Raw genomic sequence first — 27,773 nt, forward strand, 5'->3', positions numbered from 1 at the left:
GGGCTGGGCTGGAGACCATCTAGTTCAGCCCCTTCTTTCACTAAGAAGCTTAGAGAGGGAGAAGGATGCACTCAAGGTCAACTGAACTCTTCCCTCAATGGGAAACTCGACCAACAACAGCAAGGTCACTCCTCAGCGGTGAGGACCTGCCTGAGGTGTGGGGAGAAGCCATGTTCTACTGGGGTAGAGGAGGAGGCAAAAGCTGGCCACAGAGTCCACACACCTCCAGCCGCCGTTCCTCCCGGAGGGTGACAGTCTTCTGGCCGGGTGCCATACCTTTTCAGCTGGAACCCCACACTGCCCCTCCCCTCCTTCTCCCCAGATCATAGTGCCAGCTAGCTGGGTCCATGGGCAAAGAGGAGCCCCAGACCCTTCCGCAGCCATAGCCCAGCAGCCTCTCTGGCCCTCGGACCCACTTCCCCCACACTTCCCTGCCCTGGTGTCTGTGGTGGCCCAGTGGGCACCAGCTTCCTCTCACTTCTCCTGCTCTCTTCTTCCTTCCAGCCACTCATGATTTTCCAAGTGAGGGGAGCCTCCCGGCCCTTACAGTTTAGCCACCAGAATCTTCACAGCAGCATGGGTTTGACCTGAAACCAAAGTCAAGTTGTGGTGCTCTGCTGGAGGTCCTCCCCTGGCCCCCCCGCTCACTCTGCAGTGAAAGAACTTTACAGGGCTGTGGGCTCTGTCCCCCCACCCCACCCCTGTGACCTCTCTGACTTCATCCCCTCTCTCTTCACCTCACTGACCCCATGCCAGCCACACCGACCGCCTCACTGGCCCTGCCACTCGTCTCAGGACCTTTGGCCCAGTCCGTCAGGTATCTGCCCCAGTGGCCCCTGGCCACGCTACCTAACACAGTGCCTGGTTACTCTCATTGCGGACCCTCTTTATTTTCCCTTAGAGCATTGTCCTTGTCTGTTTCCCACCAGGATATAAGTTTTATGCAGACAAGGACTTCCCACAGCGTCTAGTACATTGCAGGTCAAAGGACTAACTGAAAAGTCTGCCCCTTGCCTCTGAAATATCGACTCACTCATGCGAACCCTGGGCTTCCACCTAGAGGTCCCAAACAGGGCCTGGGTCTTCCCACCGCACACGTCTCATCTTGCCTTCTGTCCAGCAAACATTTATTGAGCATCTATAATTAATTCAACTGACTACTGTCAGCTCAAGAATCTCTGGGCCCCTTGGCCAGTAACCCAGAGAAGGGAAGGGGTGTTTATATATTTGATTTTTTACAGAGAACCTGCCATGTAACGGGCGTCATGGTGAGAATTTAACATCTGTCACATATTTAACCCTCACACTAATTCCATGATGCTGTTGTCCCATTTGGCAAATACTCCTCCCGTGCCAAACTAGCACACAAAGTAGCTCGGCTAGTTCATCACCGGGGAGATGGAGATGAGGGAGACCCTGTCTCCTCAAAAGCTGTCCAGTGGGGTTGGAGCAATCACTCTAAATTCATGTTTTAGAAATCCATAGAATAATGGGCATTATCCCCTCCATTTTACAGGTAAGGAAGCCAAGGGCTGGAGTAGTTCAGTACTTTAACTTGCCCAAGCTCACACAGGTAAATGACGATAGGATACAAAGTCCCTTTCTTTGCCCAACACCATGTCACCTCCTTCCAGTTCACTCAGGGCCTGACCAGGAGCCTCAATATCCGCCAACATGGCCCAGGTCCCCAACTCCTCATCGGTCTGTCCCATATGATCTATGCTCAGGGCCTTGACCCTTGCACTTCTCACCCTGTCTATCACCCACGCCCCCATATTTAATCCAGTATTTAGCATCGTATTGTTTTTAAGTTTATTTATTTTGAGAGAGAAAGAGTGCACACAAGTGGGGGAGAGGTGGAGAGAGAGGGAGGTAGACAGAATCCCAAGCGGGCTGCACGCCCCCAGTGCAGAGCCTGATGCGGGGCCCAAACCCTCGAACCACGAGATCATGACCTGAGCCGAAGTCAGACACTTAACCGACTGAGCCCCCCAGGTGCCCCTAACTTGGTATTATGAGTTGTGATATTAGAAAGTTCAGTGCTGCTGACTTGAAAGATAATTCAACTTACCTAGACTTTATAGATGTGGAAACGGAGTCCTTGAGAGGGGAAGAGATTTGCCCAAGGCTGTTCTGCCAATAAGCAGAAACTAGAAACAAAACCTCATGGGAGCTCTGATTAGAATCAGTCTTGGGGATCTTCTCTCAGGTAAGAGATGGGTCCTTCTGACTTTCTGTTGATCGATAAACACAAATGTGCCATCTCTGGACCTTCTGCAATAAAAGCCAAGGCGATTGTCCATCTCCCCGCCCCCCACTGCCGGGCTTTGATACCCAACCAGAACCAGTAACACTTGATGCCCCGGCCTGTCCTCCTGCTATGCCCAGTCCTACCCATCTTTCAGGTACTCTCTTCCAAGAAGCTAGACTAGATTCTCCCAACCGGGCTGTTTCTCCTTCCACTGAACCTCCAAAACTCTTCTCTTTGGTAGATTTTTCCCCCTCTCCTCTCCCCACTAGCAGGGGGTGTGCCCTGACAGCCTAGGACCTGGGTCCTCTACAGCGTGGCCTTTCCTAGGCTTCAGCATCCCTTTCTCTTCACTGGACTTAATTACATTTTGAATACATTACTACCAGTCAGTCAGTCTGCTCCAGGCCTCTTGAACTCTCTCTCCACTTGATGTAAGCCCATTTCCTCTTGTTTGAGCATCTTGGGAAATGGAGAGTGAATCCTCACATTTCTTCACAAGCTTAAAAGCCTACTGTGTCCCTCCCTAAAGCCCCAACCTCCTACTGACACACTTGGTGCGTTCCTGATTAGCAGGCTCAGGCCTCGGTGACGATCAGGATAGCTGGACTTGTACCTGGGTGGCCTCAAGGCTTCTGTTCCCAGAAATCCCCCTCACTTCTCCCCCACCCTGGTGCTGGGAGGGTCTGCCTCTGCCTCAGGACCCTCTGCCCCTCCCTACCTCAGGCTGATGGGCTCAAGGCTGCGGTTTCATCCCAGCCCTCCTACTCTCTGTCACCATTGCTCCCTGGCATCTCCCCCTTGCTGTACCTGTGCTGGAGTGGCCTGAAAAGCCACTGAAGACGAAACACTTCTTTTAAGGTCTAAATTAATTTTCATGCCAAGCTGCCTGTGTTTGCCTGCCCGGCTGCTGGAGAGAACTGGAACGTGCACGAAATGCCATGAGCCTGGCTATGTGCAGAAGCTCAAGTCCCAGCGGCCCTGCCCCTGGAGCTTGCCTGCTTGCCTCTCCAGCTGTCGGCTGTGGTTTCCCGGGGTTTTATTCACTCTAGACCCTGCGCTGGGCAAGGAGCTCATCAGACACCCCTCACGTCTTGCCTCCTCCACCACTGGCTAAGAAAAGTTGCCCTGATTACGGGAAGTATGTGTTTCCTGATCTCTGATAATTCCATCAGGAGCCAGGGTGAGGCTCAGGTGTCAGGGGCCGGGAGCTGCTGCTGACAGCCTCTCACAGGCTGCCTGCGTGCACGCCTGGGGGCCACGTTCTCCATTCATGCTGTGACCTTGAACCCCTCCCTGCACTTCTGCTTCTCAAGCAGCCCTAGCTCCATCCCCTCCAAGTTGGGTAGGAGATTCTAATTGGATAAGGAGGTGCTGTGAACTACTGGGGGAGAAAGACACCATCATCAAATCAATGAAGTTTAGAGCAGAGCGGGTTTAGCCTGGGCCCCTCATTCTACAGATGGAGGCCTGGGAAGGAAGCTGCCACGGTCACCCGGTGGCCTGGCTTGAAAACCAGTGTGCTGTGCGTATCTGTTTTGAGTCGAAGGAGGAGGGAACCAAGGGAAATGCCGTCGCTGTGGGAGTTTGGCGTATGGCAGAGGGAGAGACCAGACCCCCGGCTTGAAGCTCGGCCCCGCCAAGGCCCAGCCAACTGAGTGGAGCCTTCACCCCTGAAACGGATGCCTCTGAATGGGACATTATTGAGCCTTGTTCATTATTGAGCCTTCAGAGTGTTTCAGTGGAGTAATACGTGTAAAGCATCTGGCACCCAGTATGTTCCCCAAACACAAGTTCCTTCCTGACTGTTGTTTGATCTTAAACAGCATCACAAATGCTTTCAAAAAGGAAGGCACAAAGAGAACATCTTAGAGCTGAATGTTGCCAAAAAGACAATTGTGAACCTCGGATTCCCTTTCCTTTGGGGACTTTTTCTTCTACAATGAATGTGAAATGGCCGTTTTCCCTGTCAGTGTAATGAGGAAGTAGAAATATTGCCTCTCCTCCCACCCCGCTGCTTCTGCCGTGCAGGAGCCTCCCCACAGGTACACGTGGGCCAGCGGCTTTTCATGGAGCCGTGGCTGGATCCTCATGGAGAGAAGTGGTCTCTGTGAGCTCCGCTGAGTTGTGAGGCTAATACAGTTATGATCCAATAAACGCACTCATTAGGGTCATTTGTGTTCCCTCCCCGCCACCTTCCCTGCTGCTGTGCCTCCCCAGGCCTGCTTCAGGCTGCTGGGAAGGAGCTTCGAGACAGCTGAGCCCGGAGCCTCCCAGCCAGCTCGGCCGGGGGACACCCTACGATGCCGCAGATTGGCCAGCCAGAGATTCAGGATCCAACCTATGCCCTGCCACAGGACCTTTCTCTTCTTCCATAGGTCATCGTTCTCCCCGGTATGCCAGAAGGGGAGAGAAAAGGGCTGAACTTGGGACCAGAAGTTCCCAAGTTCAAGTCCTAGTCCTGGCCTTTTACTAGTCATGCAACCCTGGACCAGGTATCTATCCTATTCATTGACTCTGGCCAAGGCTTTGGGCTACTTACCTTTGGTCTCCAGTTTGCAACTTTAGGGGCTGATTTGGGGAGAAAAATACAAATAAGAAGCTTCCACAGGGCATGGAACAAGGGCAATAACTTCATTTTCAGCTTCCTTTTGGCTGACGTTGATTCTATGAAAATATTTGCTGTTATTGGGCAGAAAAGGGGTGCCAGGATTACTTACTAAATGAATGAATTCAACTGTGAAGCCAAATATAAGAGGGAACTGGCCCTTTCTAATGAAGCATGCTAGAGAACCAGGCCCTGTGGTCACAAGGACTCGGCCAATCTTACCATGCTCGGTGGGCTTCTCTTCCATCTAGTCCAGTAGACAGGAAAGAGGGTTGGTCGGCATGTACCAACAGACAGACTTCGTGCCAGGCTGACATCTCACTTCTGGCCCTTTGCAGTCCGAATAGTTGCCGGTTTCCCACATCCAAGGGGTGGCAGGCTGGGCTTAGTAAAATCGGGAAAGGCACGGGTAGGCCTTTCCTTCGGAAGCAAGGCTAAACTGTATTCACAGCAACCCCTAGTGGCAAACTTCCAAAACAGCATGCTAAATGGAAACTTGGCAACCAAGGGAATCTTCTCAGAATGACCTAGATTCAGAAATTTGGGGCTAACAGGGGACTACTTGTTCGCTTGATGAATAAGGAAACCAACTTCCACAGGCAAAGTGCTTTGCCAAAGGTCACATTTTTCCATCCACAAACTTTGCCCCCAACTGGCCATCTGTGGTTTCGGGTGCAGTTAGGGATCGAGAATTATCTGGAAGAAAAAAGGAGGATCCAGTTTCTAAAATCAGACCAAGCCAACCTTTGAGTGGGAACCTAAGATGCTCTCTTCCCCTGCACTCTGCTTCTCTCATGTCTGTAAAAGAATGTTGCCGAAAATCCCTACCCGGGTTTTTACCCAAAGTTGCTCTATGGGCAACAAGGCTCTGAGGCCACAAAGCACTTTGTAGGCAGTAAATTCCACCACTCAAACCAATGTGCTTTTCAATGTTTCCTCCTCCACACGCTGCAAGAATGTGGTGCCAGAAGGGGCCACAGTGACGTCTCAGATTGGCTCGAGGATGGGGGGGGGGGTAGGAATCTTTTCCCTTGTGTGGGGAAAGCTATTTTGACATCTTCTGGAGACACAGTCCAAAAATAAATCCAGCTGAGGACTTCCAGAGGGCTTAGTGAAAGGCTTTGCTGCTATGCCAGCTCAAGTCTGGGTTTGGAGACGGAGAGAAGCTATTTCAGCAAATGGATCTTAATCTTTTCCTGACAGAGAACAATTTTAAAATTGATTCATTTAGCAATAACTTCAAAGAATTGCATAAGGTGCTGAGGGGGCTCCCAGCGGGGAATGAGATGTCTTTTCTCTGGGAGGCTAGCCCAGCGGGAGGGAGGAGCTGTACAAGATGGCACAGGGATGGAAGGCAGGAGAGGGGAGAGGTGGCTTTGAGGGCCACTGGTGATGACAGTAGCTGTTTTCTAAATGCTGGTGCTTTTTCCAGATCACCTGTTCTAAGTTCATTAATAACTCTATGAGGCCAGGGCCATCATCCTCGTCTTACTGTGGAGGAAACTAAGGCACAGAGAGCTTAGCAAACTTGGTCTTCACACCGCTGCCAAGTGGTGAAGCTGGGATCTGAACACCAGTCTGGTCCCAGAGCCCTTTTCCTCCAACAACACAATTGCCAATGACCTCTCCTCAGCCATCTTCTGAGAGGTCTATGAGCTGTACCATCTGACCCACTCTGGTGCCTACAAAGGGACTCTGTGCCGTCACCGCGGTCTGACATCCACAATGTGGTGAAAGTGGGAATAAAAGGCAGAAGGGCACCGTTTCTCAAAGCTTAATCTCCACGGCCAAAGCCAGAGGCAGTGAATGTTCATCCTGTGCTTTGAATCTCTTCACTCTTCCAAGGCCACCATGGGTTGAGGAGGCAGGCAGATCAGGTTATGGCGCGGACTGTCCCATGTGCTTAGGAAAATCTCCCCCGGCCCCAATGTCAGGTTGGACAAACATGACCTCTGAGATCTGACTACTCGGAGTGTGAGGCCTGGACCAGCAGTCACCATCTCCGGGGAGCCGGACAGAAACGCAGAATCTCTAACCAGATGCTGGATCCTGATCTGCTTTCTGGCAGGCTCCCCCCGTGATTCCTAAGTGTGGTGAAGTGTGCTGAGTGCACTGTATTCAGGTCCTTCTTTCCCTCGCTGAGTACCGGTGGTCCATTTCCACCACTCCCATGACCTGGGCAAAAACGGGCACTCAGGATTATTCTGGGAGGCAAGCAGATGGGTGTCTCATTCTTTGCTCGTGGAGGCGGACCCAATCATGTCTGCCCAGTCCAGGCCAAAAGAAGTTTCTACTTCCCCAGAGTCTAGGACAACAGCACTTTGCCCAACACCATCTCTGAAAAGTTAATAGTCATTTATATCATCTGTTGTTGGGTTTTGCTTTTTTGTTGAGAGAAAAGAAAGAGAAGCATGGAGGAAGAGGCCGAAGGTGGGGAAGGCTTGGGGAACAGAACTTTTTGGTCATTCCCTAAAGTAAATCATCATCTCCAAAATTTATGGAGTGACAAGGAAGAAAATTACAAGTTCCAATCCCCTCTTCCATCAGGGAGCTACCCATTTAAGGAAGCCATAATATATACCGCCTCCGGGTCCGTAACATGAAGGTGGATTTCCTGCAAGTTCAAGGGATGCTTCAGGTCCCTCAGCGCGTCCACCCGGCTAATCCGCACTCTCCCATCTCACTCGGGAATGCCAGTGGGTAGCGCTTAAATTCTTCCTTAGATGCTGCCTTTTGAAAGTCAGACCTGCTCTTGACTAGAAGTCCATTACTAGGGTCACAGGTTAAAATGGGTGTTACAACTTCACATAGTATTTACAATCAGACCACAGCAGCAATTTCAACCATCGGTGGCACTTTATTTCGGAAGCTTTTATGTATTACATAGGTGTTAACTTCCTTTCTGTTACCAACCCCCATAGAAAAAATCAGGAAGATTTAAAAAACATACAAACTCTCTTAGCCAGTCTCTCTAGTCCTAGGTTAAAAAAAAAAAAAAAAAAAAAAGCGGTGCCTCTCCTTCATGACCACACTGCTTCTCAGGGAGAAGTCATAGGCTACCCTTATGCTCACTGCCAGTTCTTCCTGGGGAAAAAATGGTCTCTGTCTCTGCTTCCTTTTCATAAATTCCTTTCTCGATTATTACACATTATCATTCCCCGCTTGACACCTTCTTAGAAACTTGATTGTTGGATGCATTTTTCATTTGGCAAAAGTCCAATGTGGCTTTGCGTGGGATGTCGAAGTGCCGGAAACAGCAGTGTTGGTGTTCTAGTTTTGGAGGGAAAATATATATAGAGACGCGTACACTCCCTGGAAGAACAAGTGTAGGAGACTGAAGCGGGGAGCACACCGAGTTAAGAAGGCTGATAGACACTACTCGGTTTTGGATTCTGTGGCTGTCAGCCACTGAGGACTGCAGTGTAGGCCAGAATATAGATCTCTGCAGGAAGAGGTTTGGTTAGGCACTACGGAATGACAGAGTCGGCTTCAGTTTGTTCCAAGTGTACCAGAACAGACACACACGGGAGGGGAGCGGTGTGCTGATTTCCAACAAGCAGTCCCTGTGAATGATCGCTTACGAGCATTTCTGTAAATGCCCTGTCATCCTAGGCACCCGGGGAAGAGGAAAGAAGTATCCCATTAAGATACACTTCACTTCTGGGGTGCCTGGGTGGCTCCGGCGGTGGAGCGCCCGACTCCCGTTTCAGCTCAGGTCATGATCCCAGGTTGGTGGGATCGAGTCCTGCATTGGGCTCTGTGCTAAAGGCCACTGGTAATCCCTTGCTTGGGATTCTCTCTCTCTCCCTCTGCCCCCTCCCCCACTTGCGAGCGCGCTCCCTCTCTCAAATAAAATTTAGAAAAATTATTAAAAATTAAAAAAAATAAAAATATACTTCCATCTCTAACTCACCCAAGACCCTAGGTCTCCTTAGCTCTGTGATTTGCAAGGCCCAAATGAAGTTTAAGTATGTGGCCCTCTAGGTCACGCGGACGCTGGTTTGCTGGGGCCATCTCAGAAGGCCTGAGCGTGCCCAAGACAGCAGCGAGCCTACCCGGAAGGGTACGCCTTAATGATCTTCACATCGTCCACAGGGCGGTCCTGGGAGTTAGTTTCCACCATTCCTACTCGGTTCACCATTCCTATACCCTGGCACACACGGCCAAAAATGGTGTGCTTGCCATCGAGCCACTGGGTGGGGGCCAGGGTCACAAAAAACTGGCTGCCATTGGTGTCTGGCCCTGCATTGGCCATTGCAAGAATTCCGGCCCCTGGTGGGAGAAAGGAAGAGAGTATGAATAACCCCAAAGGCCCGGCCTGGAGCGTGTCACAGCACCCCAGACTTTGTTCCAGCCGCAGTCACCAACCACGGATGCAAACATTCTTCCCGAGGGCAGGCGCTCCGCCTTTACACGAAGGCCGTCACTGCACCACCCCAACAACCTCATCTTCCTCGTCTCCACCTCCTCCCTAGCTTCTCTAGCCATGATGATCTCCACCAACTGCTGGCCATGTTCCTGATTCCCCCCCCCAAATCCCAGCAAGGTCCCCTGCTTCTCTGAGGAACACAGACCTTAGACATAGTACAGAACTACAGATGTATAGTATATAAACACAACTCCTAGTTTACGACAGCAACACTCAACAATTAGAGGCTAGAACACTCAGGCCAGCACTGAATTGCTCAGGAGCCCAAGAGAGGTGTCACCTTCTCTAATCCACCTGGGCCCTTTGTGACGCTGCAGTGGGGCAGTGACGTGGCACCATGCCACGGTGTCAGGCACGCGCCCTGGATCAGAGCCAAGGGTAAGCTTTTAAAGTCCACTCCCTCTTCCTACCCAGTCCAGCCGGATTCCATACTTACCTGTGAATTTCAAGTCAGGATGAAGTTCATCTTCAAACTGCTTGCCATAGATGGATGCACCACCCCGACCTGCCGGGTTAGGAGACAAGAGGCCGATCAGTCTCAGAGCAAGAACTATGGCCTGGGGTCAGAAGACTCTTTGAGTACAGGAAAGAAAAGCGAGGTGAGCATGTCTGGCCGATGCTAGGTACACTGCAACTACAGAGCGCGGCAGCAGAGTCCAGCACAGACACAACGCATTCAAATCACTGGTGTCATTCAGGCAAGGGGTGACTTTTCAAAATAACACCAAGAGTGTTTTTTCCTGCTTATTAAAGTAATACATGTTCCCTATCAAATATGCAGAAAGCACAGAATATCATCAAAGAACATTAAAGTCTCCCTATAATCTAACCATCTACAAATTAGCCATTTATAATTTGCTATCTTAAGAGATTTCTTCATTTTTAACTCTTTTAGACAGGAGTGCCCCAAGCCTTAACCCTGTGCCCGTCAGACACTGCTAACTGATCACCATTCCTCCCTGCTGAGCTTTGACCTGCCTCGGCAGCCTACCAACTCAGAACTGTGGGCAGCCATTTTTTTTAATGTTTTATTTTATTTTTCAGAGAGAGAGACAGAATATGAGTGGTGGAGAAGCAAAGAGAGGGAGACACAGAATTGGAAGTAGGCTACAGGCTCTGAGCTGTCAACACAGCGCAACGCGGGGCTCGAACTCGCGAACCATGAGATCATGACCTGAGCCGAAATCAGACACTTAACTGTCTGGCCACCCAGGTGCCTCGGCAGCCATGTTTAATGGGTCAGAGATGGCACAAGAATTAAAGAGCTACTCGCTGTCCTTAACCTAGATGAAGGAAAATAACATTCATTTAAGTCAAAGATAACCAGCCTAAGGAAAGCAGAGTGGAAAGTGGCAATGTGGCAGAAAGGAATAATATCACAGCAGGCAGAGTCCGTGGAGAGGAGCAGCGGTGCATCACGAGGAGATTAGGAAGAGACATGAAATTAGGAATGATTCGCTAGCAACATCATCACCACCATATGCCATGTATAGTATGTCCCCAAGAGTGTGGTGCTGTGTACCCAGGTTCTGTTCTTAGAGCAAAATGATATAATAAATATGATTTTCCCTAAGGAAAAAAAAATGTCCTAAGAGGAGGCAACTCACCTAATCAACTATTTGGCAAAAAAATAGGACTCACCGAACTACTTTGGTTTCTCCAAGTTGAACAACGAAGACAAAAGAGCCTGGAACAAGGTGACCACTGGAGTGATCAGCTACTCTGCTGGCCCGGCAGCCAGAAAACAGCCCAACCAGCGAGCGCACTCCCTTTTACAGCCTGCCGTGAGAGTAGGATGTTAAAGCGCCGTGTTCCTCCCAGGCCCCTGGGACCAGCTACGGTGTTTCCATGGAGAAAATCCCTTGTCGTACCTTCTAGGTGTCCCACCACTGAGAGCCTGTCATAGCCCCTGGTTCTGGAAGAAAACACTTCTCGTGCAAAGAGGAAATGGGGGTGGACCCTAACAGACTCAAGGAAACCTCCCGCCAGGCCCACACAGCCTATGCTTCTGGGAAAGTACCCAGCTACGAACTTTGTAAAAATTTGTTCCAACAACTGCAGCCTGTTGGTATACTTCTAAACAGCAATCATGTGACCGATATACTACCTCACACTACAGAGGCAAGGTCCCTGCCTGAGGCTAGGGGTGGCGGGGGTGCTTAGTGCTAGGGCTGAATATAAAAGCATAGGCCATGGGGGCAAACTGTGGTGAAGCCCTAAATCCAGGGCTTGAGTGAGCAAACGGAGGGTGAAGTTCAGTAGTGGGCTATCGCAGGCTGAGCCTTCTAAGAGTGATCCCTGCAGGCCGAGGGCTGCCAGGACGAAACCTCAGGACCCCTGCCCTCTAGGAACTGAAAGCCATCATGTAAATGGCATCAAGAACACGAAGAGGGTGAACGGATGGGCCGATCAAGAGTCACAGAGGAAGCCAGGTCATTAGAAGGAGAGAGAGGAAAGAGCAGGGAGTCCTCTGTACTCACTGGGCAGTTTGACAAGTTGCAACTAGTTTGGGTCTCTAAGGCACCATTTACACATAATATGTTATCTTTTCATAATGGAATTCAACCCAGTAGGATTTGCAACAAAATGTCACAAAGACAGAGAATTCCAATCAAAACATTCCTCTGGGCATGTGGAATAGGGGAGAGACAGTAGGGGGACAGCCGAGATTAAAGAGTTTTCTGGTGCAGAACAGGCTACCCAGATGCCAATGATCGCTGACAATTTGGAAGCTTTGCAGTCACAATGCTGCCATGTACCTAGTCCATGGAGTCGGGCACTGATCTGTTTTGTTTTTCTTTTTTTTTTTTTAACATTTATTCATTTTTGAGAGACAGAGACAGAGCTCGAGCAGGAGAGGAGCAGAAAGAGGGGGAGACACAGAATCCGAAGCAGGTTCCAGGCTCTGAGCTATCAGCACAGAGCCTGATGCGGGGCTCAAACTCACTGACCGTGAGATCATGACCTGAGCCAAAGTTGGACGCTTAACCAACTGAGCCACCCAGGTGCCCCTGATCTGTTTTGTAAACTCTGTATTCTGGAAGTTCTTTTCCTCTTCTGTCCCTTCTTTTCAACATTTATTCAAGGTATTTAATGTCTCAGACATATAAAAGAGACCAGGAGTAATGGGACAAGCAAACGTACCTTCCCTCAGGAAGAGTGTGGCCAATCCTGTCAAGGACCCCAGGCACCCACTCCCTGCCCGCTGCGCCTGCCTCCCCCACCTACCCCCCAGCCCCTTCAAAGAATCACATTTTCCTCTCCAGGAACCACCATGCCGGCCAGGAGTCTGTCTCTTCTGTGCATTTTCCTCTTTACGACCTAGGTACGTGTCCCTAAAAAAATGTACTGTTGCTTTGCATATTTCTCAGTTTATATAAATGGTATAACAGTCCATGTATTCTTCTCCCATTAGCTCTTCTTTGTCCGCCACTGTAAGTGGTATTTATCCATTCCGTTCCACGCAGCTCTCTGGAGTATTCGTTCCAACTGCGAGTGTAACACCGCTCTTCTCTTTGCTCAGGTCCATGGGCGTCTGGATGGTGCTCATGGTTTTGCTGCCGTAAACCACGCTGCAGTGACCATTCTCAGGCTTCTCTCCCACGTGCAGGGGGCTCTCAGGGCTCCGCCTCGTGGAGGACAGGCAGGGTGGCGGCTTGAGCACTTCCCCGTTACCAGATTTCCCCGAACAGCTTGCCTGGGGGGCCCCAGTGCGCACCCCCACCCACAGCGCTCACTCTTACTGCCCTACGTGCTTCAGCCAGACTTCCTAACCCTCCTCAGTCTGAGCAGTGTCCATCAGTCTCTGCATTTCCTTGAAGGTGTGCGTAACATCATGTTCACTGGCCATTTAGCTGTCCTCTGTGAACAGCCAATTATCTACCAAGTGATTTGACATTCATACACACACACATATATAATTCATACATATAAATATGTATATAACTTGTACATTATTAGGATTAGTATTTTGGACACTAATCCTTGGTCAGTTAATGCTTTTGAAAATACTTTCAGTGGATGAAATTTTATCACTTTTATGGGGTCTTCTTTCTGCTGCACAGAATCTTTTTCTTTATGACCTGTGCTTCTGCTGTAAACAAATCTTTCCTTATCCCCAAGACCCCTCTGATGTCTCCTCTTGCCCACTGCCTGGAGGAAGACCCCACGGTGAACTGGAGTGGCCCCTCGAAGACAGAGCAGTCTCGAAGATGACCACACTTGGTGCTACTTACCCCATGGCTCCCATGCCACAGCGGAGGGGGCCAGCCCCAAAGCAGCACAGGTGAGCCAGTGGCCCATTAAGAGGCCTACGTGAAAGCCCTGCCTGGGGCACCAGCCACCAGGAGGAGACTGACCAAACCCTGCAAAACCTCCCCTCTGGCAAGAGAGCATCCAACAGCAGGTCAGCTGCTCTCACTCTTGCTCTAACCCCTTCTCCATGGCCTTCTTCAACCTCAGGGACAAGAAGCGCAGGTACTGACCAGTGCCTTTTGCAGTGAGGTGTGGTCAGATGATCCAGTTCTGACTTACTGATATATAAACAGAAGCCTCCTGAGTAGGGTTTCTGGGAAAGCTATAGCTCCCCTGATAAAAAGGGACAAACACGCCCCTTCATCTTTCACCCAGAGCTCGTTCCCCATTTTCCTTCTTTGAAAGCAGAGGCAACGTCAGGAGCAGCAGCAGCTGTCTTGCAGCCGTAAGACAAGCCTGAGATCCAAGGCCAACACACCAACGATGATGGAATGGGAAGACAGAGTAAGCTCAGGCCCCTGACGACCCTGCCAGGCAGCTGGACCAATACCTGCAACTGCTTACCTTCCACCATCTTGTTATGTGAGGAAAACAAAAGCTTTCTTCGTTTAAGCCGGCACAGTTGAGCTCTCCAATAGGCGCAGCCAAAAGCGTCCCAAACCGATAAAATCGCTGTTAGTAAGAGAGTCTTTAGAAGAGGGAGCTAATTGGTGGAGCTGCTGCTGGCTTGCCAGGGAAACGCCGGACACCAGATCTAACGTGGGACATGATGCTACGTCTCTCCAAGAAGCCCTGAGGTTCTCAGGAGTCCTCTCTTCCTCACTTGCCTCTGGGGCCAGAGAGATTCATTTCCATTCCAACTCCACCGCTTACTGGCTGTGTAGCCATAAGCAAGACATGTCCCTCTCTAAGCCCCAGCGGCCTTGTCTGAAAACCAGGAATGGTAGTCGGACCCCTGCCTCACGGGATTGTAGGAACTAAGCGAGACGGGGCACGGAAGCCACACGGGACAGAGCACGAGGCAAACACAGTATTACCAGATTAATGCTTCACCTTGGGAGCTGGCCCGCCTTGGTTTTTGCAGTTCCTCACCCGGCAAACCCCCACCACTCCCTCACTGCTCCTCACTCGGAGTGTAATTTTGCTTATTTTAATGACACCAAAGGCAGAGGAGAGCTTTCACGGGCTCTCACCACCAAACCCCTTCCCTTCCCTTCCTTCTTCCCTTAGGAACGCATGGTGCGAATAAACTGTTCCTATGACTGCCACCACCAGGTACCTGATCGATCCCATTCCCCTTTATGGAACTTCGCAACTATAATTCCTCCCTCTCTATCAATTCTTCTTTCTAATAGATCGTGCCTATTGGCAATAAAAAAATGTATTAATATTTCCTGTCTTAAAAAAAGAAACACAACACTCCAAGCATCCCCCTATTCCTCTGCACCCCTTCACAAGAAAACTCCTCAAGAAGGCTGTCAACACTTGGCGTCTTGGCTGCCTCTCCTGCCTCTAAATGTGCTCTGATCAGACTTTTGCCCTGACCGCTCCACTACAATGGCTCTTGCCAAGGTCACCAGTGACCATCATGCCATTAAATCCAATGGTTAATCCTCAGGCCTCACCTTGCCTGCTCCACAAGCAGCATCTGACAGCTGATGTCACCCTTCTTAAACTCCCACCTCACTGGTGGCTCCTCCCTTTCCTCTACTGGCTCCTCCCCCTCTGCCGTCTGTCCTTCTATAGGTTAGACCTGCGCTGATGTGTGAGGACCTCCCCTTCCAGCCCCTGCTCTCTTGCCCCTTTATCTTTCACAGGCATTCCCCCAATCAATCCCTTGAATGTCTAACTCTGTCTTAGCATCTGGTTCCCAGAGGACCAGAACAAACAGAACCATTACCACGCTAGTCCAAATACAAAAAAATAAATAAATAAATAAAACCTCTAGTTCTGATAACATCTAAAGCTTCCAAGCAGTCTCCTTGCTTCTAGCCTTGTCTCCTCTTTTCCAAGCCAGCTGATTCTCCACCTGGAAGTCCGGGGGATCCTTTTAAAACAAGCCTCATCACGGCAGTGCTCTGCTCAAAATCCTCTGGTGACATTTCACTGCACTTAGGACAAAATCCAAAGTCTTCACCACTTACGAGACTCTGTGGCCAGGTGTCCCGCTACCTTCCCCACTCTTCCCCCACCTTGCCTACTCCAGCAGGTCTGTGCTATTTCTTGCCAAGCATCCTCTGGTCTAAGGCCTCTGACTGCTACGCCCTCTGTGGTGTCCTTGCCCCTGACAGTCTCAGAACCACTTCACTTCATTCAGAGTTCTGCTCAAATGCACCTGATCAGTGAGGTCTCCCCCAAACGGCACCTCCCTCACTCCAGTGGTTCTCAACTGAGGGTGAGTTTGCCTCTTGGGGACATCGGACAATGTGTAGAGACATTAGGTCGTCACACTGAGGGGGCCTAGCATCTAGCAGGGCGAGGTCACAGACGCAGCTGAAGAGCCTACAATGCAGTCAGCCAGTCCTCTGAACAAAGAATTTCCCAGCCCGACACGTCAACAGGGCCAAGGCTGAGAATTCCTGCCCGATCCCCTCACTGCAGTATTTCTTTGCGTAACATCTGTCATGATAGCGAGAGCGTATTACATAGCTCTTCACCGTCTGCCCCACTAGAACGAGGACTTCACAAGGGCTTTCTTCTTTACTAGTGGCTCCCAAGCTCTTAGAGCAATGCCAAGAGACACGTGTTACATAAGTTTACAATCAAAATAAATAATAAATAACATTTCCTAAAGCTCCTATTTTGTGTCAAGACTGTCCTCACCATTTTACAGACATCAGCTCCTTTCCGCCTCCCAGCGGCTCCACACGGCGCGCACAGCCACGCTCCGCATTTACAGGTAGGAAGGCTCAACGAACTTGCACAACGTGTCCACATTAAGTGGTCACAGGAAGCCGAGATTCGACCCCAAGCCCTCCAGGCTCTACGACCCTGCCCTTCACCCCACACCCATGACCTTGCCATCTATTCTGGCTGAATTTAATGCCCTCCCTTCTTTTCCTTATCCCAGACTCAAGAGTCCCAAAATGGCTCCAGAATAATATTAGATCAAATCTGAATTCCTGTCTGGGGGTCTCCATGAACTGGTTTGATCTCATCGACCATGCTATCTCTAGCCACCCTGTGCACTCTGCTCACAAGTGCTCCTTATCCATCCCCTATACACGCAGTTCAGGGACCTCACAGATCACAGGATACATATCTGTCCTGGACAAGGAGAGATGGCTAGATGATGTCACAGGGCCGGGCCAGCGCGTGAGACACATCATCCGGGAGGCTGCGCTCTCGTTCATACTCGACACGTCTCTGCCACTCGTGCCTCTGCTCTACTCATTCTTCTTCCTAAATCTAAAATGCCTCTCCCTGTCCTCCAAAGAGTTAAAATTCTCCATTTCCTTCATGACCCACCTCACAAGATGCCTCCATCCCACGCTCATTCCACTCCCCTGTTCTTTTCCCCTTATTATGAATTATTCCAACCTATGTCATATACACAACCCAGAGTGCACCATAATACAATTGCGTATTCTATTACTTTCTAGTTGTTTCTTTTCTTTTCAGATTGAGGGAGAGAACGAGAGCAGACAAAGGGCAGAAGGGCAGAGGGAGAGGGAGAGAATCTGAAGCAGGTTCCCTGCTCAGCGTGGAGCCCAACACAAGGCTTGATCCCACAACCCTGGAATCACGACCTGAGCCAAAATCAAGAGTCAGACACCAACCGACTGAGCGGCCCAGGCGCCCCCATATTGTTGTTTCTTATAGGAACCATCTTGTCTTCCTGGCACAGAGGGAGGGCTGCAAGTAGAAGAAAATGCCTTGGCTTCTAGTGCTTTCAGTCTCTTCCCGGGACTCGGAAGAGCACAGGATACCCAGCAGGCTCTTAGCAGCTCTTCATCAAGTGAATAAAATGAACAATGAGCTTGCTGGTCGACAGGTTACATTTCCGGTGTTCCCGGGGCTACGGAGAGGAGACGTGAAATCAGAGGGAGGGCGAGCGCAGCACAATCAGCATAGAATTAATCACCGTGATCATGCCGGCCCGGAGCACAGCGAGGCTGCCTGCAGTGCAGGAAGAGCTTGACAGGATGCCGCATCTTGTACGGGGGAGAGAAAGGGAAGAAGTTGGTAGAAGCAGATAAAAAAAAAGATGTTCAGGAAGCTAAGAAAAAAGCCAGCATAGTTATGAGAACAAGAAACATTTTAAAGAGGAAAAATAGTTTATTTTTTTAAATTTTTTATTTATTTTTGAGAGACAGAGAGAGACAGCACGAGCAGGGGAGGGGCAGAGAGAGAGGGAGACACAGACTCTGAAGCAGGCTTCAGGCTCTGAGCTAGCTGTCAGCACAGAGCCCGATGTGGGGCTCGAACCCATGACCGTGAGGTCATGACCTGAGCTGAAGCTGGCCGCTCAACCGAGTGAGCCACCCAGGCGCCCTGAGGAAAAATAGTTTAAAATGCAGCAGGTGGGGCACCGGGGTGGCTCGGTGGGTTAAACATTTTGACTCGTGACTTCAGCTCAGGCCTGTGATCTTAACAGTGTTCGAGTCCTGCATGGGACTCTGCACTGATGGTGCGAAGCTTGGGATTCTCTCTGTCCCTCTCGCTCTCTCAAAATAAATAAATAAAACTTAATGAATAAATAAAATGCAGCAGGAATGCAAAGGTATCTGAACTGAGAAAACACCTGGCAGAGGTGTTTAAGAAAGACTGTGAAAGGTTAGTTCCAGAGTAGCCAGACTGAGCGACAGTGAGGGATGGAAATAGTACAGTGACTTGCTGAAGAGCCCAGGGTGCCTCATGCTGTCCACCTGAGACATTTAGCAAAAAATGTGTGACCTAATCAGCCAGCAGTTCATACTAGTGACCCAGGAGGGCCTAACCTTGTCTGCCTTCCACCACAGACCCACCAGCTCAATCGCTCATTACACTCGAGGCTGAATGCAATTACTTGGAAACCTTCTGAGTGATTCAAAGTCATTAAAATTGCATCATGGAAATGTGACATGATGAAGGATTGCAAAAACGATTATAGAAATGCAGGGAAGCTCTGACATGAGCCACTCACATCTGAGTCACTTCCAATTCTTGTACATTCATCATGGACTCGCTCAGTTACCTGGCGTGAGGAATTAAAATTTTATCTCGTAACAAGAAAGAGAGAGGAGGAAGACAGGAAAGCACACCAAAGTGCTGACAGGCCACTTTCAGATAAAGAAAGAGGAGTGAGGCAGGCTTAGACGCCCCTATACCTGACAAAAAAACCCAAAGAACTGCCATTTTTTCCAAGCCCCAAATTCACCAGCATCAAAGAAAAAGGAAACAAATGTACTACGAAAATGCTGAGAAGAGTAAGCCAAGGAAAGAGAGATGCTTCTGCCTGCACTCCCTAGAAGTAGTAAGCAGGAAAGAGTGCGGAACCCAGAGAATCCTTACAAATACCCTCCAATTTCAAGAAGCCAACAGAAGTGGGTGAGCACCCCCCGTGCCAGGAGCGGCAGGGCAGGCTACCGGCCACGGCCACCTTAGGGGAGCGGGAGGGTGGGGGGGCCAGGGGCACTGGGCCATGCTGGGGGTCAGGACAAGCCACCCCAAAATACGTCACTTTGGCACAATGAATATTTCAAATGGCAGGAATCTGAGAAACATCAGGTATAAGGACTTTCTGACGTTCCTTGAAGCAGGTCCTAAGGCCCTCATGAGAGAGATGCCCTCACCATACCTGGAGGAAAAGTACGTCCCATTTCTAAGACAGAAGGACCCCAAGAGGAATCTGAACAAACAAGCCTTGCTGTTTGCGACATTTAGTTCAGACCCTTTCATCCTAGCACTTTCCCACAAATTTCTACTCTAGCACCAAACACTCAGATATAACTTCTTCAGATCTTCATTTTTTTTTTTTTAAGAGAAAGGGGGAAAGAGCATGAGAAGGAGGTGGAGAGAGACAGAGACAGAGACAGAGAGAGACAGAGAGAGAGAGAATCTTAGGCAGGCTCCAACGCTCAGCATGGAACCCAACACGGGGCTTAATCCCATGATGCTAGGATCATGACCTGAGCCAAAATAATCCAGTCAGACACTCAATTTACTGAGCCACCCAGGCGCCCAGGGGTCTTCATTTAGCAAGGCTCCAGTGTCATCAAAACTTAGAGCAAACAGATTTGTATGCTTTTCTCTCATTAATCTCTCTTGTTATAGAGACCCAGCTATGAATGAAAAAGGGTAGGCGGATCTTTCTCCTCCACTACAGCAGTTCTCAGGGGACTCCCCAAGTCTCCAGGGACCGGGCTTCAATAGAAGCTGGGGAGACAGAACAGAGGCTGGCTCTCCCAGAAGGTGCTCACGCAGCATCAGGTCTCTGCCTCAGCAGGCCAGAATAAAGTGGAGAGAAAGCAAGCCAGCACCTGGAATGAGGAAGCCGACAACAAAGAGAATCCACTTACACCGTATCTGAGCCAATAAAAGACACGAACAGGGGCACCTGGGTGGCTCAGTCACTTGGGCGTCCGACTTCGGCTCAGGTCATGATCTCACAGTCTGTGGGTTCGAGCCCCGCGTCGGGCTCTGTGCTGACAGCTCAGAGCCTGGAGCCTGCTCAGATTCTGCGTCTCCCTCTCTCTCTCTGCCCCTCCCCTGCCCATCTCTGCTCTGTCTCTCAAAATAAAATAAAGACATTAAAACAATTAAAAAAAAAAAAGATACGAACAGCATCAGTGTCGACATACTTTGAGCACGGGCAAGATGACAAGAGCTGGCGCAGAAACTATGCAAACGTATTACAACAAATGGAAGGAGAGAACGAAAGGAGGGGTTGGAAGAGAGAAAACGCCTCAGGAACTCAGTCTGGGAGAAAACACAGGTCAAGAAGGGCTTCTCCGCAGCTGTCTCAAGGTATAGATGCTTCAACAGAAATAAGAGCTCAGAGACAAGATAATAAATCAGCAAAATAAGGCGAAAAGACTGCAGAGCTATGGAAATAGACTGAGAGCCCAATGACCCGATACGGTGCTGATAAATCAATCAGTGCGGTGAAGCACAGAACAGACAGGACCAGAGGTTGAACAAGGCAGAGAGGTCTAAGATCATCTCAGTGGATGCAGGACAAAACAGAAAAACATCATCTCACACACTCAAAAGGCATGGAATACGGGCGCCTGGGTGGCTCAGTCGGTTAAGCATCCGACTCTTGATTTCGGCTCAGGTCACAATCTCTCAGTCATGGGATGGAACCTTGCTTCTGGCTCCGCGCCGAGTGTGAAGCCTGCTTGGGATTCTCTCTCCCTCTCTCTACCCCTCCCCTGCATGCACACTCATGCTTGAGCTCTCTCTCTCTCTCTCTAAATAAATAGGGGGCGCCTGGGGGGCTCATTCAGTTGAGCATCTGACTTGAGCTCAGGTCTGAATCTCAAAGTTTGTGAGTTTGAGCCCCACACTGGGCTCACTGCTGTCAGTGCAGAGCCTGCTTTGGATCCTCCGTCCACCCCCGCTCAAAAACGAATTAACATTAAAAAAAAAAAAGATTCTTAATAAATAAATAAACATTTAAAGATTTAGAAATAAAACAAATGTAATATATGTGAAAAGTAAAGGTCATAAAACAATCACTAGTTTCCTGAACTAGGAAGTCAGAGCAAGGGGCAGAGAATATATTCAGAAATACAAATCAAAACCTTTCTCCTGAGCTGAAGGAAGGAGTAAATCTGGCCTCCGTATTCTCCAAAGCCATGCTTAGCACCAGAAGGCAACGGAGCACACTTGTTGAAAAAGAGCTGAGGGAACGAGTGTGGCCTGAGAACAGAACACCCAATCGTGGTCTTTTTCAACTTCTCAAACTGGATAGAGTTAAAAAAAAAAAAAAAAAAAAGAACACCTCTGGCACTTGTACTACAAACCGATCAGCAGGAAATTCTGCCCTCCAGCCCCTGTGACCAGAAAAGCACAGAACCCTCTGAAATGTACAGCCCATACTGTAGAGGAGGGAATCAGGCACAGAATGGAAAATGCCCTCTCATGACCAAGAAAAATAAAACTAATGACAAAAACCGAGGGCAAGGGAGGGAGTGTAGGTGTGAGGTAACAAGAGATACAAATTTCTCTCTTTATCCTCAGTTCCTAGCACAGAACTCCTAAAACTCTTGTAATTTCCTACGTAAGAAGACTAGGGGCATCTCTTGTTCTAATATTTGGTCTTTGACCTGTCCTTGAACTAGGGCTTCTGAAACCTTTTGAAATTCCTAAATGAGAGGAGCACTAGGAACGTCTTTTGTTCTAATGAGGCAGGTGGGCTCCTGGATGGGGACTCGTCCCCAGAAAGACCAAGCCGTGACTAGAAGCTTGGAATTTTCAGCCCCCACCCCACCCCTGCTTCTTCAGAGGGGAGAGGAGTTGGGAACGGAGGTAATGATTGCTTACATCCCCATGAAGGAGCCTCCACAAAATCCCAATACTACATGGTTCAGACAGAGTCCAGGTGAGCAAACACATCCCTTCCAGGAAGGTGACGCATCCCAACTCCACGGGGACAGAAGCTCCTGCCCTGGGGACCCTCCCGGACCTCACCCTATTCATCTCTTCATCTGGCTATTCGTCTATATGCTTTATCATGTCCTTTAATAAACTGGTAAACATCTCCATCAGTTCTGCGAGCCGCTCCGGCAAATTAATGGACTCCAAAAAGGGGATTACTGGAACCTAGGCTTGTGACTAAAGTGGGCCTGGGGGGAAGGGGGGCAATCTTGTGGGGACTGGGCCTTAACTTGCGGGACCTGAGGCTACCTCTGGGTAGATAATGTTGGAACTGAGTTAATCCTAAGACACCCACTTGGTGCTGCGGGTGGGGGTGGGAGTGGTAAACCTCCCTACCTTGGTGTCAGACATGCAGGGGGAATACGCAGGAAGGACCAGGTTTTTCCCATCACAGAATGCCGGCAAAACTGAGCTTTTCCTAAACAATAGGAATGGGTAAAAATTTAAGTACTAACTGCCTCATCTTTCATAGCAGGAAATCAATATTTTGGTTAAGTATATACGAAATTAAATGGTTTTTTGGTTTTAAAAACAGTAATGTGCATGACATCGCCTATTGTCTTGAAATTATCTCTGTTTAGCTCGTTATCCATCCACTTATCCATCCTTCTCATTTTTTAAAAAAATTTTTTTGAGAGAGAGAGCTAGAGCGAGCAAGCAAGCAGGGGAGGGTCAGAGACAGAGGGAGACACAGAATCTGAAGCAGCTCCAGGCTCTGAGCTGTCAGTACAGAGCCTGACGTGGGGCTCGAACCCATGAACCGTGAGATCATGACCTGAGCTGACGCCGGACGCTTAACCAACTGAGGCACCCAGGCGCCCCTCATCTATCCTTTTAACTAGGTGTCTGAAAACAGAGATGTCTAGAATAATGTCCACCAATAGTTAACATCAATTGTTTCTGAGAAGTGGGATGTTGCAGGAATAATTAATAGTGGTTAGAAATCTTTAGGAAGGGGGCAGCTGGGTGGTTCTGTCACTTAAGCATCTGACTCCTGGTTTCAGTTTAGGTCATGATCTCATGGTTTGTGAGTTCAAGCCTCATGTCAGGCTCAGCACTGACAGTGGGGATCCTGCTTGGCATTTTTTTTCCTCTCTCTCTCTCTGCCTCTCCTGTGCGCTCTCAAGATAAATAAATAAACTTAAAAAAAATCTTTAAGAAATATATTTATGAGTGATTTTGTGTTCTTTTTTCTAGTTTCCTATATATTCTGTATTTTTAAATGTGTCCACATGCACTAAAAACTTGAATACCTCTGGTCATAAAGGATAAATAGAGAAAAATTGAGAGGACAAAGAAGAACAAAATTAAGACTGGTACAGAGAGTATCAGATTTAATTAAAGGCAAAAAAAAAAAAGAGTGAGAGCAGAAATTAGCAGCGAAAAAAATGCAGACTGAGAAGCAAGGGGCCTTGAAACTCATGTTAGCATCACCAATTTCACTAATAAATCCCATTAACTCCCAAGTTCATACCTCCATCCCAGATCTCGCCATGAACACCACACTCCTACCCCTTCACTTACTCAACATCTCTAAATGAAGACCTGAAAAGTATTTCAAATGTAATGTGTCTAAAACCAAAACCAAATTCTTGATTTTTCCCTCCCCTCATGCTCCTCTATCAGCCTTCCCTCTTTCACCTAATTCAACTAATGTTGGCGTGGGGCGCCTGGGTGGCTCAGTCAGTTGAATGTCCAGCTCTTGATTTCAGCTCAGGTCATGATCCCTGAGGGCCAAGGGATCCCTGGGGTGGTGGGATCAAGTCTCACATTGGGCTCCCTGTTGAGCATGGTGCCTATTTAAGATTCTGTCTCAGGGCGCCTGGGTGGCTCAGTCAGTTGAGTGTCTGACTTCGGCTCAGGTCATGATCTCACGGTTTGAGTTCGAGTCTTGTGTCGGGGTCTGTGCTGACAGCCAGAGGCCTGGAGCCTGCTTTGGATTCTGTGCCTCCCTCTCCTTCTGACCTTCCCCTGCTCACATACACTCTCTCTCTCGAAAATAAATATTTAAGAAAAAAGTCTCTTTCTCTCTGCCCCTCTCCCCTGCTCGCTCTAAGATAAAATTAAAGTAAAAAACGAAAACCAAAAAAACGAATGTTGGCCTAACTATACCTGTCCCTGTTGGGTCACCTCCCTGGATCATGAAGTCTTTGATGATTCTGTGGAATTTGGTGCCATTGTAGTAACCTCGACGTGCCAACTCCGCAAAATTCTTGCAGGTCTTAGGAGCATGCTTCCAGTACAGCTCCAGCACAATGACTCCCATGCTGCAGGGGGAGAGGACAGCAGAGTTCTGGTCAAGAACAAGGTCACAGCAGACAGGAACATGATGGCACTGATCCAGGAGACTTTATTTTCAAGCTTATGTAAGTCATGAAAGCGTAATAAACACCAGATTTCAGGCTCATCAAAGGAAAACATCGCGATGTAAATAACATAAACATGGATCTCTTCTTTGAGTAAAATACATAGGAACTTCTGGTACTTCTTTTAAACAAAGTAACTCTGGTCAGCTAAAAATTCAAACTAGCCTTGGGGCGCCTGGGTGCTTAGTGGGTTTCACATCTGACTTTTCAGCTCAGGTCATGATCTCACTGTTTGTAGGTTCGTGCCCCATGTCGGGCTCTGTGCTGACAGCTCGAAACCTGGAACCTGCTTCGGATTCTGTGTCTCTTTCTCTACCTCTCCCCAGCTTCCACTCATACTGTCTCTGTCTCTCAAAAATAAATAAATAAAAATTTTAAAAAGTTCAAACTAGCCTTATATATTTAAAAAAAAACAAGAAAACACTGATCATGGGAAACAAGTATAATCAACCTTTAATTTGAAAAAAAATTGCACTTAATTTGTAATTTTTTTTTAAAAAAAGGACATTATTATCTGGAATTTGTATTTATATTTATACATGCATAAGTTTCTGGGTAGGGGTAGAAACTGGGCAGATGGGAAACAGGAAGGTTTTTAATGAGTGTTTTTTTGAACTTCTGTATATTTGAACCATGTAACTATATTACCTATTTGTAAAAATTTTAATGGAAAAAAAAGGTACAGTTTGTATTTAGAAGAGGGTGCAACAAATGTAAAACCTGATTACTTCACATCTCTGTACCTATCAAATGGGATGTGCACTTCCCCTCTCTCTCCCCTTCCCCTCTCCCTCCCCTTCCCCCCTCCCCCCACCCAAGTACCACTCAGGAAGACGGGTGCCTTCCCCTCTACTCCATCACTCACCTAGATTTTTAAGCTCCAAGAATGTGAAAATGAGGCAACTATGTATAGTCTGGACAGCCACTGCCAAGCACAGCATAAGCACTCTATAAATATGTATATACGTAGATGCTAGAACACAGCTCTCTAAAAAAAGCCTTTCTACCAGTAATTCATCCTTTCACCCTACTAACATTCAACAGGGATTAACACCTACTCTGTGCAAGGCATGGTTCTAGGCATCTGTCCCCTCAGGGAGCTTATATTCTGGTGCATATTTTATAACTACCGGGAATAACTTTCTGGACTAGCAATCAGGAAAGCCCTGTACAATTTTGAAACCTACATACCTTTTGACAGCATTTTCAACTTCTAAGTATTCTATAGAAAAACTCACAAGCGTGCTTAAGGATACTGTATATGTAAAGATATTCATGCCAGTACTTGTCATAACAAAAAACAAGAGGCAACTTAAGTATCCTTCAAAGTGACTAAAATACAAAATACGCATACTATGAGAAGCTGTATTTGCAAGTGAAACAAAAGGAAATTACAGAAAAAAATTTATACAGTATGATCACACGATCTTGTTTTTGTTGAGAAACAGAACATAAAAGAGAGGAGCCTCCTGGTAACTCAGTCCGTAAAGCGTCTGCCTCTAGATCTCAGCTCAGGTCATGATTTAACTAACAGTCTGTGAGTTCAATCCCTGCATCCGGCTCTGTGGTGACAGCACAGAGCCTGCTTGGGATTCTGTCTCTCCCTCACTCTGTCTCTCCCCACCTCCCTCATTCTATCTCTCTGTCTTCCTCTCTCGAAATAAATAAGTAAACTTAAAAAAAAAAAAAAAGATAAAAGAAACCGAACACAAAAGAGAGAGAGAGATGTTTATATGTTCACAGAGAAAAATGTGGAAGATCATCCGACAAACTATTTACTGTTTTTACAGGAAGAGGTGGCTTTCACTTATTCTATACACTGTTACACTGTTTGGATTTAAATTTTGATAGATTTTGTCACTCGGGGAAAAAAAGTTAACAGGTGAATTCAGAAATTACTTTCAAGTTGGGGTCTTTAAAGAAGTAGAATTTTGGTGGGGAAGATGACCAGGGAGCAAAAACAGCATCTGAGACCTGTGCTCTGGGGGAAAACAGCATGGTCAGAAAATAGAAAAATGGTACCTGGACCTTGTCTACTGATGGGGGGAATGGCAGAAGATGTAGCCAGAGAGGGAAGGCAAAGGCCAGATGAAAAAAAAAAAAATCCTGAATGTCAGACTACCATGCCTTAATTTTATACTGTTGTAGAAGTAAAAAATTCCTTAGGTTATCTGTCCTACTTTCTTAAGATCACTTTGGACTTTTTCCAAAGAGGCAATGGAATGAATGGAGCTAAAGAACCTAGCACGGGAGGCGGCGGGACCAGGCTCCAAAAGAGGTTACCCTACTTACCTGCTACATGGGTTTGGTCAAATCATTTAATCTGTAAATTCTGTCATTTCTCCTGCTAAAACTGGAGAGAAGGTGGACACCCATGTGGGTAGTAAAAGGATGAAACTAGATGAAATGCTATACAGGGGCATGGCACTCGCCGGTTAGTGCCCAGTTATATCACTCTTCCATAGCGGGGGAAATGTGTTTCTTCCGGCGCCTTTCTAACAATTTATTAATGCATCTGAACTGCTTACAACGTTAGCAGTTACTGTAATCGCTGTATAAACAAGTCCCACCTGAATGACAGTAACTCTCAAGTTCAAAGGCACGGTGTGTGTCTTAGGCACCTCTTTCCTGATACCAGATCCCAACGTCGCTGGCTTGTAGGCTCATCACGCGCTAGATGAATGAATGGATGAATAAACCACCGGGTGGGAGGAGGGCAACCAGGCCGCCCTCGCTGAGGTGTGAGGGCGAGCCAGTGCGGGGCTCGGACGCGGGCGGTGGCGGTCCCCAAGCAGCGCCGCTCTACATTTGTCCACGTGGAGGCCGGCCTCCCGGGAGAGCGCGCTCGGAACCCAGCCCCGCGGCAGAGTCCGGGCCCCGCGTCGCCTGCGCCAGGCCAGCCCCAGAAGCCCGTCCCCTCTCACCTGGTCTCCAAGTACACGTTGGGCGGCTGCCAGGAGTCTGGGGGGATCGCCGCCATGGCGCCGCGCGCGCAATCCAGCGGCAATTGCTACTTCCGGTGTCGATTCCCGGGGAACCCGCCGCGGCTGCGCACACTTCCGGTCCTCGCCGTTCAACACTTGCTTTGGCAAGACTGGGGGCGTTGAGACAAGGAAGAAGAAGGACCCCACTTCCGAGGCGGAGACGCTGGGATTTGAAGCGAACACAGGGTGGCCACCGAGACGGAGAAAAGTGCAAGCTCCATTGTAGGGACGGCCTCCGGATGAAAAGTGCGACACTCTCCTGTCGCTCTGATTGGTTCGTTTAGACGTGGAAGGCGGGAAG

At 48.6% G+C, this 27,773-nt stretch overlaps 1 protein-coding gene across 1 annotated transcript; it reads right to left on the bottom strand.

Moving 5' to 3' along the window:
• Positions 1–8,680: 8,680 nt before the first annotated feature.
• On the bottom strand, positions 8,681–27,722 carry PPIL1 (peptidylprolyl isomerase like 1). Its single transcript, XM_029945316.1, has 4 exons — positions 27,413–27,722; positions 24,235–24,389; positions 9,722–9,790; positions 8,681–9,128 (listed from the first exon to the last, which is right to left on the bottom strand). The coding sequence occupies exons 1-4, from the start codon at positions 27,466–27,468 to the stop codon at positions 8,908–8,910; spliced, it is 501 nt and encodes a 166-aa protein (XP_029801176.1). The 5' UTR covers positions 27,469–27,722; the 3' UTR covers positions 8,681–8,907.
• Positions 27,723–27,773: the final 51 nt, after the last annotated feature.

Source organism: Suricata suricatta, chromosome 7 (genome assembly GCF_006229205.1).
Source record: "Suricata suricatta isolate VVHF042 chromosome 7, meerkat_22Aug2017_6uvM2_HiC, whole genome shotgun sequence".
Classification (NCBI taxonomy): Eukaryota; Metazoa; Chordata; class Mammalia; order Carnivora; family Herpestidae; genus Suricata; species Suricata suricatta.